At 37.5% G+C, this 15,379-nt stretch overlaps 1 protein-coding gene across 11 annotated transcripts in view; it reads right to left on the minus strand.

The window, feature by feature from the left end:
- Positions 1-15,379, minus strand: part of arhgef33 (Rho guanine nucleotide exchange factor (GEF) 33) — a 92,677-nt gene that overhangs the window by 32,615 nt on the left and 44,683 nt on the right. For 10 of the 11 annotated variants that reach the window (XM_062059557.1, XM_062059550.1, XM_062059552.1 and 7 more), the window contains 6 exons: positions 12,018-12,128; positions 3,927-3,970; positions 908-1,063; positions 538-638; positions 313-431; positions 132-224 (listed from right to left, as the gene is read on the minus strand). In XM_062059557.1, coding sequence (XP_061915541.1) covers positions 132-224; positions 313-431; positions 538-638; positions 908-1,063; positions 3,927-3,970; positions 12,018-12,069 — 565 coding nt within the window. In that variant the 5' untranslated portion in view covers positions 12,070-12,128. Of the gene's footprint in view, positions 1-131; positions 225-312; positions 432-537; positions 639-907; positions 1,064-3,926; positions 3,971-6,621; positions 7,007-12,017; positions 12,129-15,379 lie in introns of those variants that run through there. The other variant, XM_062059558.1, reaches the window with a different exon arrangement.

Consider the following 15,379-nt stretch of genomic DNA (forward strand, 5'->3'; position numbering starts at 1 on the left):
GAAAAGACCGTTCCACATGTAAGATCTAATGCCGGGTAAAGTAAAAAATAAGTAATATTATAAAACAACACACGCTAAGAGATGTTTCCAATTTTTTGCATATGACATTTTGGTTTTGTGTGTTTTCTTACTTTTTTCATTCACACTGTCGGACGTGTCCGTGTCCGTGTCCTCTCTGCAGTCCCACGCTTCCGCCCACGCTGGAGTTTGGGCCAAAGTGGGTGCTACGACACGTGTAATTCAAATTCACAAACAAAGTTATGGTTGATTTAAGTCACCACAAAGCTTTTAAAACCATCACAAAACACTGACTCTGCGTCGACGCGCTCCTCTGTGGCGACTCGACAAAGTAGCGCTGAACGATGCTGAGGTCCGATAGGCCGAGGCGATCATCTTTTGGTGATGTCCGCACGTCAGGGTTGGAGCTCTTCCTGTTTTGAGACCAATTAACACATAGAGTAACAGGAAGAAGCCAGCAGTGTGCAACGAGCGCTATAATAATTCAATAATAATAATAACTCCATAGTCAGGCTGCACCTGTGAAGGACAGTTAAGTTCAGCTGTTCCACCCGCTGGATCACCTCTCTCTGTTTGCTGGACATATCCTGGATGTGGAACAAGGCAGCACTCAGCTCCTCCTGCAAACACACCACAGATTGTGAAAGTGTGCGTGTAACAACTCATATTAGGTGATCAATAACGTGTGTGATGGATGTCCACCTTTGCATGTCTAAAATAGCTGCCTTCCTCTCTAATATATTACATTACTCTGTTGCGTCCATTGAGTCAGATGCTCTTCGTTAGGTTGCAGATCAACCTTCATTATACAGCACAGACGGTGTGTGTGTGAGAGTGTGTGTGTGCGCGTGCGTGCGTCCATAGGGTCTTTTCATGGTGTCTCCTGCACCTTGAAAGTGTTGAGCGAGTTCTTCAGGCCCATAATCCTATCATCCACGTCTGTCTGGTGGGCCTGCAGCTTCTCCTCCAGTCTGTGGTCCCTCTGATGCAGCTCGGCCAGGGAGTCACGGAGCCCCTCACGCAGCTCCGCCACCAGGCCCTGCAGCTGCGTGTCAACAGGTCATCAGTTTTGTTTTATTTTTTTAAATCCGATTTTATATGTCTAAATAAGACAAATGAAGTACTACACCAGCGATACAACATCATTGTGTTCATGTAACACATTTTTGTCATCATTGATCTTGCATTGTGTTACACGTGCAACGCTTCCAGTCTCAGTTGTGCCATGATTGAGTTACTGAATAGGTGCATGCGCTCTCTTGCTTTCTGTTTATCCTGCATCTCTCTCTGGGTCATGTGAGAGACATCAGGGGTGGAGACTGAATAGAATCTTGTGTCTCGCGCTGCCTTCATGTCAGCTGGACCTCAGAGATCAGATTGAAGTACTAAGTTACTGTACGTGCATAGTAGCAAACAGTTTCTGCTCGTTATGATGTTTGCTTTTGTGATTTCTATATTTCTACCGTCTACGCTTTCCATTCGTCATATATTTTCAATTTTTGTCACGGTAAATACATCAATTGATCGCTCAATAAAAGGATCAATTCTTTAAAAAAAACAACCAACCAACTAGGGTTGTTAAAAGTATCAAGTGTTCGATACCAACACCCAAAAAATACACCGCTACCTGCTTTTTTCAGTATTGTTACACTTTTTCTTCAGAAAGCCGTGTTCTTGGTTCTCGGCATGAGAGCATTGAGCAGTCAGTGCTTAAGAAGAACGCCTGCTGTCTTAAAAAATTAGCCTGTTCCTCCCATATAATTATTTATTCGGGTCAATGCGTATTGTTTGTGAAGCACAGTGATCTTAAATACTTGAAAGTTTGAAACACTTTTTTAATAAAGTAGTGAATTTAAAAGTACATAGATTCAGGTTTTTTTTTTATATCATGGTATCAAAGATCGTGGAAATTCACATGTATTGGTAATTAAAATTCTGTTATCGTGACAACCCTGCAACCAACAAACTGAAAAATCAATCCAACCAAACAGGCATGTGATCACCCGACCAATCATTTTCTTCAGAGTCAATACAATATTTAACTAACCTAACCAACTGAATAATCTACCCATGAATTGATCAATCATTCAAGCCACCATCTAACCTACAAACCAAACAACAGACATCATTAAATATCAAACTAAACCAACTTAGAATCATTTGACCAACCAACTAAGTTATTAATCAATAAATTAACGTAATAATAGGTAAAACCACCAACAGATCAATTGATAATTACATAATCGACACATCTGTCAAATAAATAATTAACTAACTACAAGATTTAAATGACAAACCAAACCTCCATTCAGCCCAACCAAGCAATCAATCAACTTTTAAAGCAATTGATGAACTGATTTGTAAACCAAATAATCCAAGGATATACTTCAGGAAATGAGGAATCAATCATTCAAAAAGACAAAATCAATTATCAGTCAACTAACTGACCAAATCAATCAATCCAATATTTACATAACCAACCAACCACAGATATGTCTAGATTAAACTAGAGCTGTCCTATCTAAGACTGTGAGCATGAACTAACAAAGCCAGCTTGGATGTGAAGCCAAACGTTTTCTAGGTCCATTTGTGATTGATATAATGCCCTGAGAATACAATATCCTGATGTATGACAATATTCATCTGCAATCAACCAATCAACCCATCCAACAACAAATCAACCTATTTGTTAAATACTTCACCAACCAAAGAATCGATCAATTAACCAACACAGCAGTCCATCAAACCAAGGTATAAGGCAATCAACAAATTGATCGGTCAGTCAACCAACCAACCAATCAACTAAAAACACCAACCGATTAATCAATTCATTAACTACATGACAAAACAAGTGAGGAATCAATTGGCCGATCAAACACTGAAAATTATCAGTCAATCAAACAAATGCGGAAACAGACTATTATTGATCCATTGATCAACCTATTTCTCTTTGTACTGTTTCTATCTGTCTGTCTAATTATATCTATCTAGCTGTATATATATATATATATATATATATATATATATTTATATATATATATGTTTGTTTATCTATATGTATGTTTATTTGTCTGTCTGTTTATGTATATGTCTTTTAATCTATATGTATGTGTATCTATCTGTATATCTATCTGTATGTTTATCTCTCGGTATGTTTGTTTATCTGTCTTACTATCTATATGTATGTTTATCTATCTGTATATATATCTCGATGTTTATCTATCTGCATGTTCATCTATCTGCATTTTTATCAATCTGTCTATATATCTCAGTGTATATGTATGTTAATCCATCTGTATGTTTATTTATCTGTCTGTTTAGCTATCTCGATGTTATCCATCAATATGTTTATTTATCTGTCTGTCAGTTTATATATCTGTCTGACTGTGTCTACAGGTCTGTCTGTCTGTATACAGTATATATCTAACTGTCTGTCTGTATATATGTCTAGCTGTCTGTGTGTCTGTGTCTAACTAGCTGTCTGGCTGTCTGTTCTGTCTGTGTTAATAGCTGTCTATGTGTCTATAGCAGTCTGGCTGTCCGTCGTCTATCTTTTCCCCTATCCTAAAACCAAGCTTTTGCGAGGTCACAGAGTGTGTGTTGTCTGCGTGCTGCTCTTTGCGTTTTGTTGACTTTTAGAATTCGCTACATCACATCATGAGACGCTGAGTTCCATTTTCATCCGAGAACATGACGTCTCCATGCCACATGTCTTTTTATTTCTCTTGAACTGCCTTAGTGTGTGAATATCGGGCTTTTCTTTAACCAACAAAGATACTGCAAAGACATGTTTCTACCGGTTTGATGTCACATCACACTACAAAAAAGTCACTTCACTAAAGTGTTTGCTCAGAGTTTTCCAAACGTGTCGAAAGATTCAAATTGGATGGCATAGAGATGATTATTACCTGAGCTACATCCATGTTAGCCTCCTCCACAGTGTCTTCTTTATCTAAAGAAATAAAAACACACATGTATTAATGTTTGTTTGATTGTACATGTGCAGAAAACACAACACACGTGCTTCTTCTTCATGGTGTCATCTAGGCATCGTCATCATTAGGCTACTTGGAGGTCTGACTTCCTGCACACGCGTGCAAATCTTGATTTATGGCACGTTTGCTTGACGTGAGCCGCGACACACAATAGCCCCGCTTGTTGTGCGAATGTCAAAGCATGTGAAATTCATGCTCAACCTTTACATTGCTGAAACGGAGCATTCTCTGTGGGCTGCACTGTGTAGCAGGCAGCCGAAGATATATTATTCAGTACAATGGTACCTCGGTTTTCACACACCTTACTTTTTAAATGATTTGGTTCTCAACAAAAATTTCCGCCAACATATTTGCCCCAGTTGACCGCTTCTCATTTCGAGGAACAAAAATCACGCGCGTTGGTGACTAAGTCTCTGCACTTTTTTTTTTATTGCGTAAGATCGCAAAATAATCCACCTTGGGGCCAAAGAAAGTTGAGATTGACAGCACATTGATAAAAAAAAGGTGAGACACGCTATTGTGTACACCCTATCAGCTCATCGCTGTTTTTTTACAGTCAAGCTAAACGTGATGTTAAATGTTCATTTATACCAGAGGTGGGACCAAGTCATTGCTTTGCAAGTCACAAGTAAGTCTCAAGTCTTTGCCCTCAAGTCTCGAGTCAAGTCCCGAGTCAAGACAGGCAAGTCCCGAGTCAAGTCCAAAGTCGAGACTGGGAAGTCTCAAGTCAAGTCCCAAGTCCTGCATTTTGAATTTCGAGTCCTTTCAAGTCCTTTTAACCACAGACTAATATATTTACACAGATTGTGTATGCTTTTAAAACGCTGTATTTATTTATTAAAACAAGTGCATTTGAAATTGCAGGGTAAAAAAAGTGCTGACATTGCGCTTCATAATAGCACTATTATCCAGTAATTTTAAACATTTAACTCATTCCTTTACAGAATAAAGACATTTGCAAAAACAAGTGCAACTGTACTTATTTGCACAAAAGTGTTAACATTGTATTTCCATGGCATATTGCATTGTAACTAGTTCCACAGCAGTTTCTATCCTGTTCTTACTTTATCTCATTGATCTCATCTCGTACTGTCTGTGTGTTTATGTGTGCGTACATATGAAAAACATAACAAAAACATGAACAAAACAATGAACAGAGTTGTACTTTTTAGATGTCAGGGCCCTATGCAATATGTACACATATTGTTAATATAGTATACATTTTAACGTTACGTTACTGTGTGGGATACATTGACTAACGTAACGTTTCGTCTAGGTACCTCATGCAACCCTGCTTAAAAAAATCACTTGGCAAAAAGTATGAATAAGGTAGCGAACTGCAGTGGACGCAACAGATTGCCGTGTTTGCAATGACGTTATAACCATAGACATCTTATAAGTAGAAGCAGCATTGGTTGCTGTGACGCGAGCAATTTGGCCGCCATCTTGAAGTAGTGACAGTTGACAGGTAGAAAATAAAGATGGTGTTCAGCGTTTTCCTACTCAAATGAGCGGACTGTTGAAAATAGGAATCGGGGGATTACTTTTCACAAGTAAGATTTAACATTAATGTACTATTGGTTGTATTTTATGAAAATAATATTACCACAGAGTTGAGAAGGAGCAAAGATCTTCAATATTTGTATGTGAAAATCACAAAGAAATCTTCTGGGGGAGGATGACCCTCCTACATGGGTTTGGTTTACAAACTTTCAGCCCCACCTAAAACAAAATTCACCAGCCGCCACTGATTATGATGCATTCTCATTTTAGGCAAAATATAAGACAATACTTTCTTAACAGTATAATTGTAACCAGGAATAAGTCTTCAAGTAACAATATTCAAATACTAACATTGTTGGGTAAGACAGCATTTGGTTTTATTCTGAATCCAGTGAAACAGATTGGTGGTTTTAGCTGATAAAGACTTTCAGGTGTTTATATATGTTTATGTTGAAGTCTTTGGCAGACGCTTTTATCCAAAGCGACATACATAAAAAATACATATAAAACAATGACTGTAAACATGATCATTTAAGGGAAGAATGTAATACAAAATATCAATACAAAGTGCCAAGACAGACTCTCTGCTGCTGCAGCAACAGAGATACAGTCTATAGGATATATATATATATATATATATATATATATATATATATATATATATATATATATATATATATATGTATATATATAATGTATTCATACATTTCTGGTCACTTATAGCGTATAAGAATATTATATTACTGTTAAGCAAACTATGAATAATAAAACACGCCAAAACATGTTTCCTTTATCATAGCTACACGTATGACGAAAAAGCGCGTGAAAATGAGTGGTATTCAGTGAGGTAAGATGAATTAAATGCGCTGACAGTTCATTGCTCCTGCCAAATGAATTGCACTGAGTGGAGCGGATCACCACTCCAAGATGGTGGCCCCGCGTCTCGTCTGCGCCTGTAGGCAGTAGCGCTCGATGCTGTGTACCCTTATAAGATGTCTAAGGTTATAACGTTAGCAGTGAGTTTACAGCTTTACTGATTTAACTACACAGCAAATAAAACGTACGTTACTTAGCCAATAAACGTTATCTTACATTGAAAACTTACCCTTTGTGCAACTTCAAATGTCGAACGAAGTTGGAAGTTGTTGCGTCTCCGTCTGTAATATTCGAACTGCGTGATTTGCATAGGGCAATTCGTTTTTTGTTGACCAAGTCGTAGTTTTTATACCCGAACGAAATTAACTTTGGCATAATTGTTTCTCACTGCCGCATGGTTTGACAACTCTTGTTCGGTGGTTGTCCTGCAATTTGATTGGATGAATGCTGTGTGATGAAAACAACGTAGATCTAATTTGATTGGCTGTTGTACTGAGAGCACACCAGCTGACAGGAACAACACGCTGATAGACACAGACGAAGAAAATGAAAAATACGGAGCGGCGCGCTCCCAAATAACTTTTTAATCTTTGGGTTTTGGGGAAAGTAGCAAGTCATGTCAAGTCAAAAGGCTCAAGTCCAAGTGAAGTCACAAGTCATTGATGTTAAAGTCTAAGTCGAGTTGCAAGTCTCTTTACATTTTGTCAAGTCGAGTCCAAAGTCATCAAATTCATGACTCGAGTCTGACTCGAGTCCAAGTCATGTGACTCGAGTCCACACCTATGATTTATACATTTCACATGTTTTTCTGCATGTATGACTGTAACACGTGGTAGAAAATGGATGGATGTTTTGTGTTCATATTTTTGGGTACAAAATGTATTCCATTTTTGTATGATTTTGGAACGGATTTCTAACAAAAACCGAGGTACCATTGTACACTATACTTAACTGTAATGTACTCCAATGTACTTTACTGTTAGCTAACTTTTAGCATGATAACAATAAATGTTAACATGATAACACTAACATGCTAGATTTTCTTTAGCTATTTTTACAGGTATAAACCCATTTTGGTACTTGACACATGTTAACATGCTAATTTTTGTAAGCTAATTTTACAAGTGTGTACCTCCATCATATTTTTTGGTTCTTGACGTATGCTAATTGTTATGCTAGCATTCTAACTAAGTTTGCAGGTATACTGTAGATTTTAATAGTTGATGTATGCTAACTGTTAGCATGCTAATTAGGGATGTCCGATAATGGCTTTTTGCCGATATCCGATATTCCCATATTGACCAAACCCTTAATTACCGATACAGATATCAACCGATACCGATATCAACCGATACTGATATATACAGTCGTGGAATTAACACATTATTATGCCTAATTTGGACAACCAGGTATGGTGAAGATAAGATCCTTTTTAAAAAAAATAAAAAAATTAAATAAGATAAATTAAAAAACATTTTCTTGAATAAAAAAGGAAGTAAAACAATATTAAAACAGTTACCGGTACATAGAAAGTAGTAATTAATGAAAATGAGTTAAATTAACTGATAAAGGTTAGTACTATTAGTGGAGCAGCAGCACGCACAATCATGTATGCTTACGGACTGTATCCCTTGCAGACTGTATTGATCTATATTGATATATAATGTAGGAACCAGAATATTAATAACAGAAAGAAACAACCCTTTTGCGTGAATGAGTGTAAATGAGTGTAAATGGGGGAGGGAGGTTTTTTGGTTTGGTGTACTAATTGTAAGTGTATCTTGTGTTTTTTATGTTGATGTAATTAAAAAAAAACAAAAAAAAACGATACCGATAATTTTAAAAAAACGATACCGATAATTTCCGATATTACATTTTAAAGCATTTATCGGCGCACATCTCTAATGCTAATGTTAAAAGGTAGTATGATAGTAGTAGTATGATAACACCAATATGCTAGTTTTTTTTAACATGTATTTAGCTGTCTTTTTCAAAGAAGTTTAAAGTGATGTTAAATGTTCATTTATACATTTAATTCATAATTTTAAAGAATTTCACATGGTTTTCTGAATGTTAGAATGTAATTATGTTCTATAGAATGCGATTTGTGTTCATATTTTTGGGTACTAGGAATTCATTCTTATGGAAAAAATTGTATTCCTTTATCGTATGATTTTGGAACAAGTTTCTAACAAAAACCGAGGTACCACTGTACACTATACCTAACTGTATTGTACTCCATTGTACTTTACTGTTAGCATAATAACACTACTATGCTAGATTTTTTTTAAAGCTATTTTTACAGGTGTAAACCTATTTTGGTGCTTGGCACATGTTAACTGTTAGCATGCTAACTTTTTTTACGCTAATTTTACAAGTGTATACCTCAGTTATACTTTTTGGGATTTGACGCATGCTAACTGTTAGCATGCTAGCATTTTAATTAATTTTGTAGGTATACTGTACACCTCAGTTAGATATACTAATGTTAACAAGTTAGTTTTTTAAACAATTTTCTTTAGCTATTTCTGCAGGTATAAGCCTCGGAGTGATATTTTGGTACTTTTGACGAATGCTAATGATATTATTTTAGCTAATTTTATAGATATACTGTACACCTCAGTCAGATTTTTTAATACTTGAAGCATGCTCATTTTTAGCATGGTAACCCTAACACGTTAACATGATAACACTAGCATTTGACCTTTTTTTTAAGCAATTGTTAATTCTAGGGTCATATAAACGTTGCAAAATGAGTCTACCACATCGTAATGCTTTATAGTACAATGTTGCTATCAAGATGTGCTGTTAAAAGATACACTTGGCTTTTACAATTTGGGAACATTCCAGATCTGGAAAAGAATGCAAATCAATTATAGTCATGGGAAAAAATTGGAACACGACATGTTGTAACTCTTCTACTCCTAAACAAAATGCTGCCTGTGCTAAAATGTTTCTGACAAATGCACCATATGGTGGACCCCATCTATGGGATTGACTTGAAATTTCTCACACAGCTCAATGCACTCTACAAAACAACCCCCTGTAACGTTGGGGTGTTTAAACCAATCACCACCAAATTTAGTACACACCTTTAGAGGACTGATGAGCACATGTGTGTAAATTTTCAACAAAATTGTATGAAAAACATGGCCACCATTAGAGTACATTAGTATTGGACAAACCATAAACCTCTATTTTAATGATGGACATAACAGCGAAACATGTCATCATGAGAGGACAGTAAGTATTACACTTGATGCAATGTTGGATTAGACGATGTTTGTCCTTTAAAAAGCTATGCACAAGTATTGGGACACACCTCTTAATTAATGAATTAATTAAGTAATCAATAAGGAGTCAGATTACAGCCCTTAGTGCCCCATTTTAGCAAGTCCAAGTTTGTGGGAACACTTAAGGGAACCTTGATATACAAACTCGACCAGGGTTTGTAAATAGAAAAGTTAGTATATCGAAGCAAATTTGTCCATAAGAAACAATGTAAATATGAATAATGGCTTCCAGCCTTGACAAAAGTCAAGGTTTGTAGACTTTGTACACAATATAAAGCGCTATAGGGTACTGTATATCAAACAAACATAATAAGGAGATGATTGATCAACTTTCTATTTAATAGCAAAGCCAAAACAACAACAGGCTGAACTGTACTCCTGATTCAGTCACCCTGCCGACACGCACACACACTGTCACTAGCCCTGTGGTGCACTCACAGTTTGAAATCACAAAACGTGTTAACTTTAACTGCAAGGTCGCTACAAAATGATTAGGAATGAAAAACAGAATCCACTTTACCTTGTGGGTTAATCTTCCTGGGGTGCGAGCGAAAAAGAGGCAGTGTCGATAAAGCTGTAGATACTTCCTTAATCTTTTTTTGGCCTCATACCGAGCTAGTAAAACTAGACTAATGCCGTAAAAAGGCTAAAAGACACTTAAAACGCTCGCAAAGTACCAATTAGCTAATGGTAACGAGCACTGGCTAGCTGCGCTGACTGAAAGCTCGATCAGCCCGCCCACAATGGACAAAACGCTGGTACACTGAGCCAACATGTTGTACAACAAAGCATATTTCTATTCGGTCTGTGGCTCCAAATCGAAAACTTTGTATATTGTTGCGTGTTGTTCCTGGTTCACTTCCTGTATCTGGAACATGTCCCAATTCTTTTGCTGACATAGAGTGTCAACACGGCTCACTGATATTTCAATCAAACATTATATAGGAGTTTTTCTCGTCAATAACGCAGGAAGTCTAAAACGAACACTTCCTGTTTTGTTTTGACCTGTTTCTGTTTATTCGTTTTCACAACTGTGACATTGTTAGCTTTAGTGTTGGCAAGACTTCATTTTTTTGATTGATTGAAACTTTTATTAGTAGATCGCACAGTACAGTACATATTCCGTACAATTGACCACTAAATGGTAACACCCCAATAAGTTTTTCAACTTGTTTAAGTCGGGGTCCACGTTAATCAATTCATGGTGTAAATATATACTATCAGCATAATACAGTCATCACACTAGTTAATCATCATCAGAGTACATATATTTAATTATTTACATGATTTACAATCCGGGGGGTGGGATGTGGAGGGGGTTGGGGGTTAGGTTTGGTTGATATCAGCACTTCAGTCATCAACAATAATATCATCTGAGAAATGGACATTGAAACAGTGTAGGTGTGACTTGGTAGGATATGTACAGCGAGCAGTGAACATAGTGAGCTCAGAAAGCATAAGAACAAGTATATACATTTGATTATTTACATTTGATTAATTACAATCCGGGGAGGTGGGATGTGGTGGGGGGAGGGTGTTAGTCTAGGGTTGTAGTTGCCTGGAGGTGTTCTTTTAGTGCGGTTTTGAAGGAGGGTAGAGATGCACTTTCTTTTACACCTGTTGGGAGTGCATTCCATATTGATGTGGCATAGAAGGAGAATGAGTTAAGACCTTTGTTAGATGGGAATCTGGGTTTAACGTGGTTTGTGGAGCTCCCCCTGGTGTTGTGGTTATGGTGGTCATTTACGTTAAGGAAGTAGTTTGACATGTACTTCGGTATCAGGGAGGTGTAGCAAATTTTATAGACTAGGCTCAGTGCAAGTTGTTTTACTCTGTCTACCCTGAGCCAGCCCACTTTGGAGAAGTGGGTAGGAGTGAGGTGTGATCTGGGGTGGAGGTCTAGAAGTAACATGACTAGCTTGTTCTGGGATGTTTGGAGTCTAGATTTGGGGTTATGGAGGTGCTGGGGTACCAGGAGGTGCATGCGTAATGGAAAAAGGGTTGAACGAGAGTTCCCGCTAGAATCCTCATGGTGCTTTTGTTGACCAGAGAGGAGATTCTGTAGAGAAATCTTGTTCGTTGGTTGACACAAGAAAGATTAGCCTCTAGAATGGAACCTAGGTAGGTGACCTCATCTTTCCTGGTGATAACAATGTCACTGACTTTCTTAAGGTTGATTTGGGACCCAAATAGGATGGATTCCGTTTTACCTAAGTGTATGGACAGCTTATTTCACAAAGTTATCGAAAGTAATAGTTACTTATAAGTTGTTAGCTAGTTACAAATAAGTTATTATAGTTAGTTTTTTTTATAAGTAGCTGTTTTTTGTTACCTATTTTGTTTTCCGAGTGGTCCTGTTCTTGTCTCTGACCGCCTTCCTCCATGTTTGTTTTCGGTCCACTTCAGAGGATGTGGCTTGCGTCCTTGGTGCTGCGCGTCCTTCCTGTAGTGTGAGATGGAAGAAGAAGACTTTGAGTTGACTTTCCCTCCAAAGCATGTGAGTCGTGTGATTTGTCTTGAGTGCACAAAAAGCTCCTTGTTTGACACAACATATCACTTCTAGTCTTCATGCACACACTGTACTTACACCACATGTCCACTAGTCTGTCGCACTACAACAACGTCTTTGCAGACAAATAATGCTAATCACAATTCATATTGATCTTTATGAACTTCAATACAGCTTTAAAAAGTGCTGCACGACTAGTTTTACTTCCTTTAATGTTTCATTTCCTCCTACCTTCCTTATTTTCTTAATTTGTTCTTCTTTCTTTTCCCCTCCCTACTTTTTTTTTTACTTTCTTCCTTTTTTCTTTCATTCTTCTTCCCCTTTTTCTTTCATTTCTCACTTTCTTCACTTCCTCACCCTCCTGTTTTTCTCTTTATTTCTTTCTACACAACCTTTTTTATTTCTTCCCTACCTTCTTTCCTTTCCTATTTCCTCATCTTAGTTCCTCTTTTTCTACCTTCTTTCCCATATTTTCTCTACATCGTCACTTCTTTTTATTCCTCCCTTCCTTCCATTTCTACCCAACTTCATTCTTCTTTTATTTTTATTCCTTCCCATCTTTTTATTTTCTTCCTTACTTTCTTCCATATGTTCTCACTTCATTCCTTACATATTTTCTCCATACATCTTAATTCCGCTTTCATTTTTACTTATTTCTTGCTTCCATACTTCCTATTTTTCTTCCTTCCTATAACTTCATTGATTCCTTCCTTCCTATATGTTCTCTCCATCTTAATTTCATTCTTTTCCCTTCGTTCCTTCTCTCCCTATACTTTCTCTACATCTTCGTGCCTCTCTTTCTTTTGAATTATTTCTTCCTTTTCTACATCTTTATTCCCTTTTCATTTCCCTTCTCCCTTCCTTCCTATTAATATTGTTATTATTAAATTCTTTGTTGACACATTTTCCAAGTTCTCCCTTCACCTGCCTGCCTTCTTGCTTGGTTGGTTGGTTTTTGAGCGTATGAGGACCTCTGCTGGTCAACATTATGGATGCACCATATAACGAACAAACCACACAACTACTATATATTATTTGCACATGCCTTTGTTAGAGAAAAAAACAAAAAATAAAAATAAAATACAAATAAATTCCAAAAAATAATAAAACTCCCCCACCCCCGTCCTACATTTCAGTCACACTGGGTAGCAATGTACTGCCTTCCTCTTCGCCACAAGCAGATAGAGATACACACGAACTGACTAAAAGGAAAAAAAGTAACAACAAAAATAAAAGTCACTAACATACAGAGACGTGTCACTGAATAAAAACAACAACAAAAAAAAAAGAGTTGAGGTAAGCGGAAAGGTTCATTGTCGACAGTGAGTGTCACATTTATCCTATAGTGCAGGGGTCCCCAAACTTTTTGACTCGGGGGCCGCATTGGGCTAAAACAATTTTGCCGGGGGCCGGACAGGATATATATATATATATATATATATATATATATATATATATATATATATATATATATATATATATATATATATATATATATATATTAGATGTATATAGCGCACTTTCCACGCGCGCGATAATGTCACGTTATCGATGAGAAAATGCATTTTTAGACAATATGATTTGCCTGAGCGGCGAGGAGACACCGTGAGTAGCAAGCGGTACAAAGTAGATAAGAAAAATAATAATAATTTAAAAAAATCAATTTAAAAAAAAAACTTTGTTTGTTTTTATACTTGGGCCTGATTTTGGACGCTGGCGGGCCGGATCCGGCCCGCAGGCCGTAGTTTGGGGACCCCTGCTATAGTGGCTTTAATGTAGCTATGTAACTAATTATGCAGCAACCAGGATAAGTCAAATTGTTTTGGTGTACCCCTCTGATTATATTTAATTTTCTCTAAAACTAAGAAAAACATGAGGTCATTAAGCCATAGGGAGGCCTTGGGGGAAAACTGTGATTTTCACTCCATTAAAATCCTTCTACGAGCTATTAATGATGCAAAGGCGATACTATCCCTAAAAGTGTACCTAAGTTTTTGATAGTTTGGTGGAATTCCAAAAATAGCCAATTCTGCACAAGGTGTCGACTTAAAATTTAGTGCATCTGCAAGATGTTTAAAAATATTAATCCAGTAGGCTTTCAGACAGGGACAGGACCAGAACTTGTGTGTCATGTTTGCGGGAGTTGATTACATGTATCTGCAATATTGGAATACATTTTGGAAAGTTTAGCGTTAGTAAAATATATGCAATGGACAACCTTGAACTGTATTAGATTAAGCTTTGAACAAGATGTGCTATCATTTATTTGTATCAATGCAGATTTCCAGTCATCAGAGTGTGAGTTTTGAGTAAGAAGTTTCCACAGCGTGTGTGTGTGTGTGTGTGTGTGTGTGTGTGTGTGTGTGTGTGTGTGTGTGTGTGTGTGTGTGTGTGTGTGTGTGTGTGTGTGTGTGTGTGTGTGTGTGTGTGTGTGAAGTTTCCAGTGTGGGTGGGATGCAAGTCGAGGTAGGGTTTCCTCTGTGGTCGGCATCCCCGAGCGAAGGAAAAACCAACAGAACTGAAAGTAAAATGTGCATTTTTGAAGTTAGGTATTAACATTTGGTATTTGGTGTTGTTGTAGTTTTAGTGTTTTGTGATATTGTACAATTGTTGTACACTTTTTGCACTGTTGCTGCTGACGTCACAACCCCACAATGGTCCCGGGGGGACACACCTGCACTTTCCACCCGCCTTGACACCACACGTGCACGTCTTTGCTTTTACACTGCAGCTCGCCAGGTGCACGCGTTCATGTGTCATTTGTGCGCGTTACCGCATCTCACGTACGCACACGCACACCTGTGGCATCTCAAAAATATGATGTTCTGAGCTGAGGGTAGAAGAGCAGCGGTGTTGTTAGCTTCCTGTGAAATGGCATGCCAGTGCACTTGGTGTGTGTGTGTGTGTGTGTGTGTGTGTGTGTGTGTGTGTGTGTGAGTGCTCTCTAGAAGTGTCCCCCTGACGTGTAAAAGGATTAAATAATCGTCAATCAAATGTGTATCAGCATAGTAGGCCAGCTCCTGATGCAGTACCACTCTATTCCCCTAGAGCAGGGGGTCTGCAACGCAAAATGTTGAAAGAGCCATATTGGACTAAAAATAAAAAAATAAAAATCTGTCTGTAGCCGCAAAAAATGTAAAGCCTCATATAAGTGTTAAAATGAAGGCAACACATTATGTAAGTGT

Source organism: Entelurus aequoreus, linkage group LG09 (genome assembly GCF_033978785.1).
Source record: "Entelurus aequoreus isolate RoL-2023_Sb linkage group LG09, RoL_Eaeq_v1.1, whole genome shotgun sequence".
NCBI classification, from domain to species: Eukaryota; Metazoa; Chordata; class Actinopteri; order Syngnathiformes; family Syngnathidae; genus Entelurus; species Entelurus aequoreus.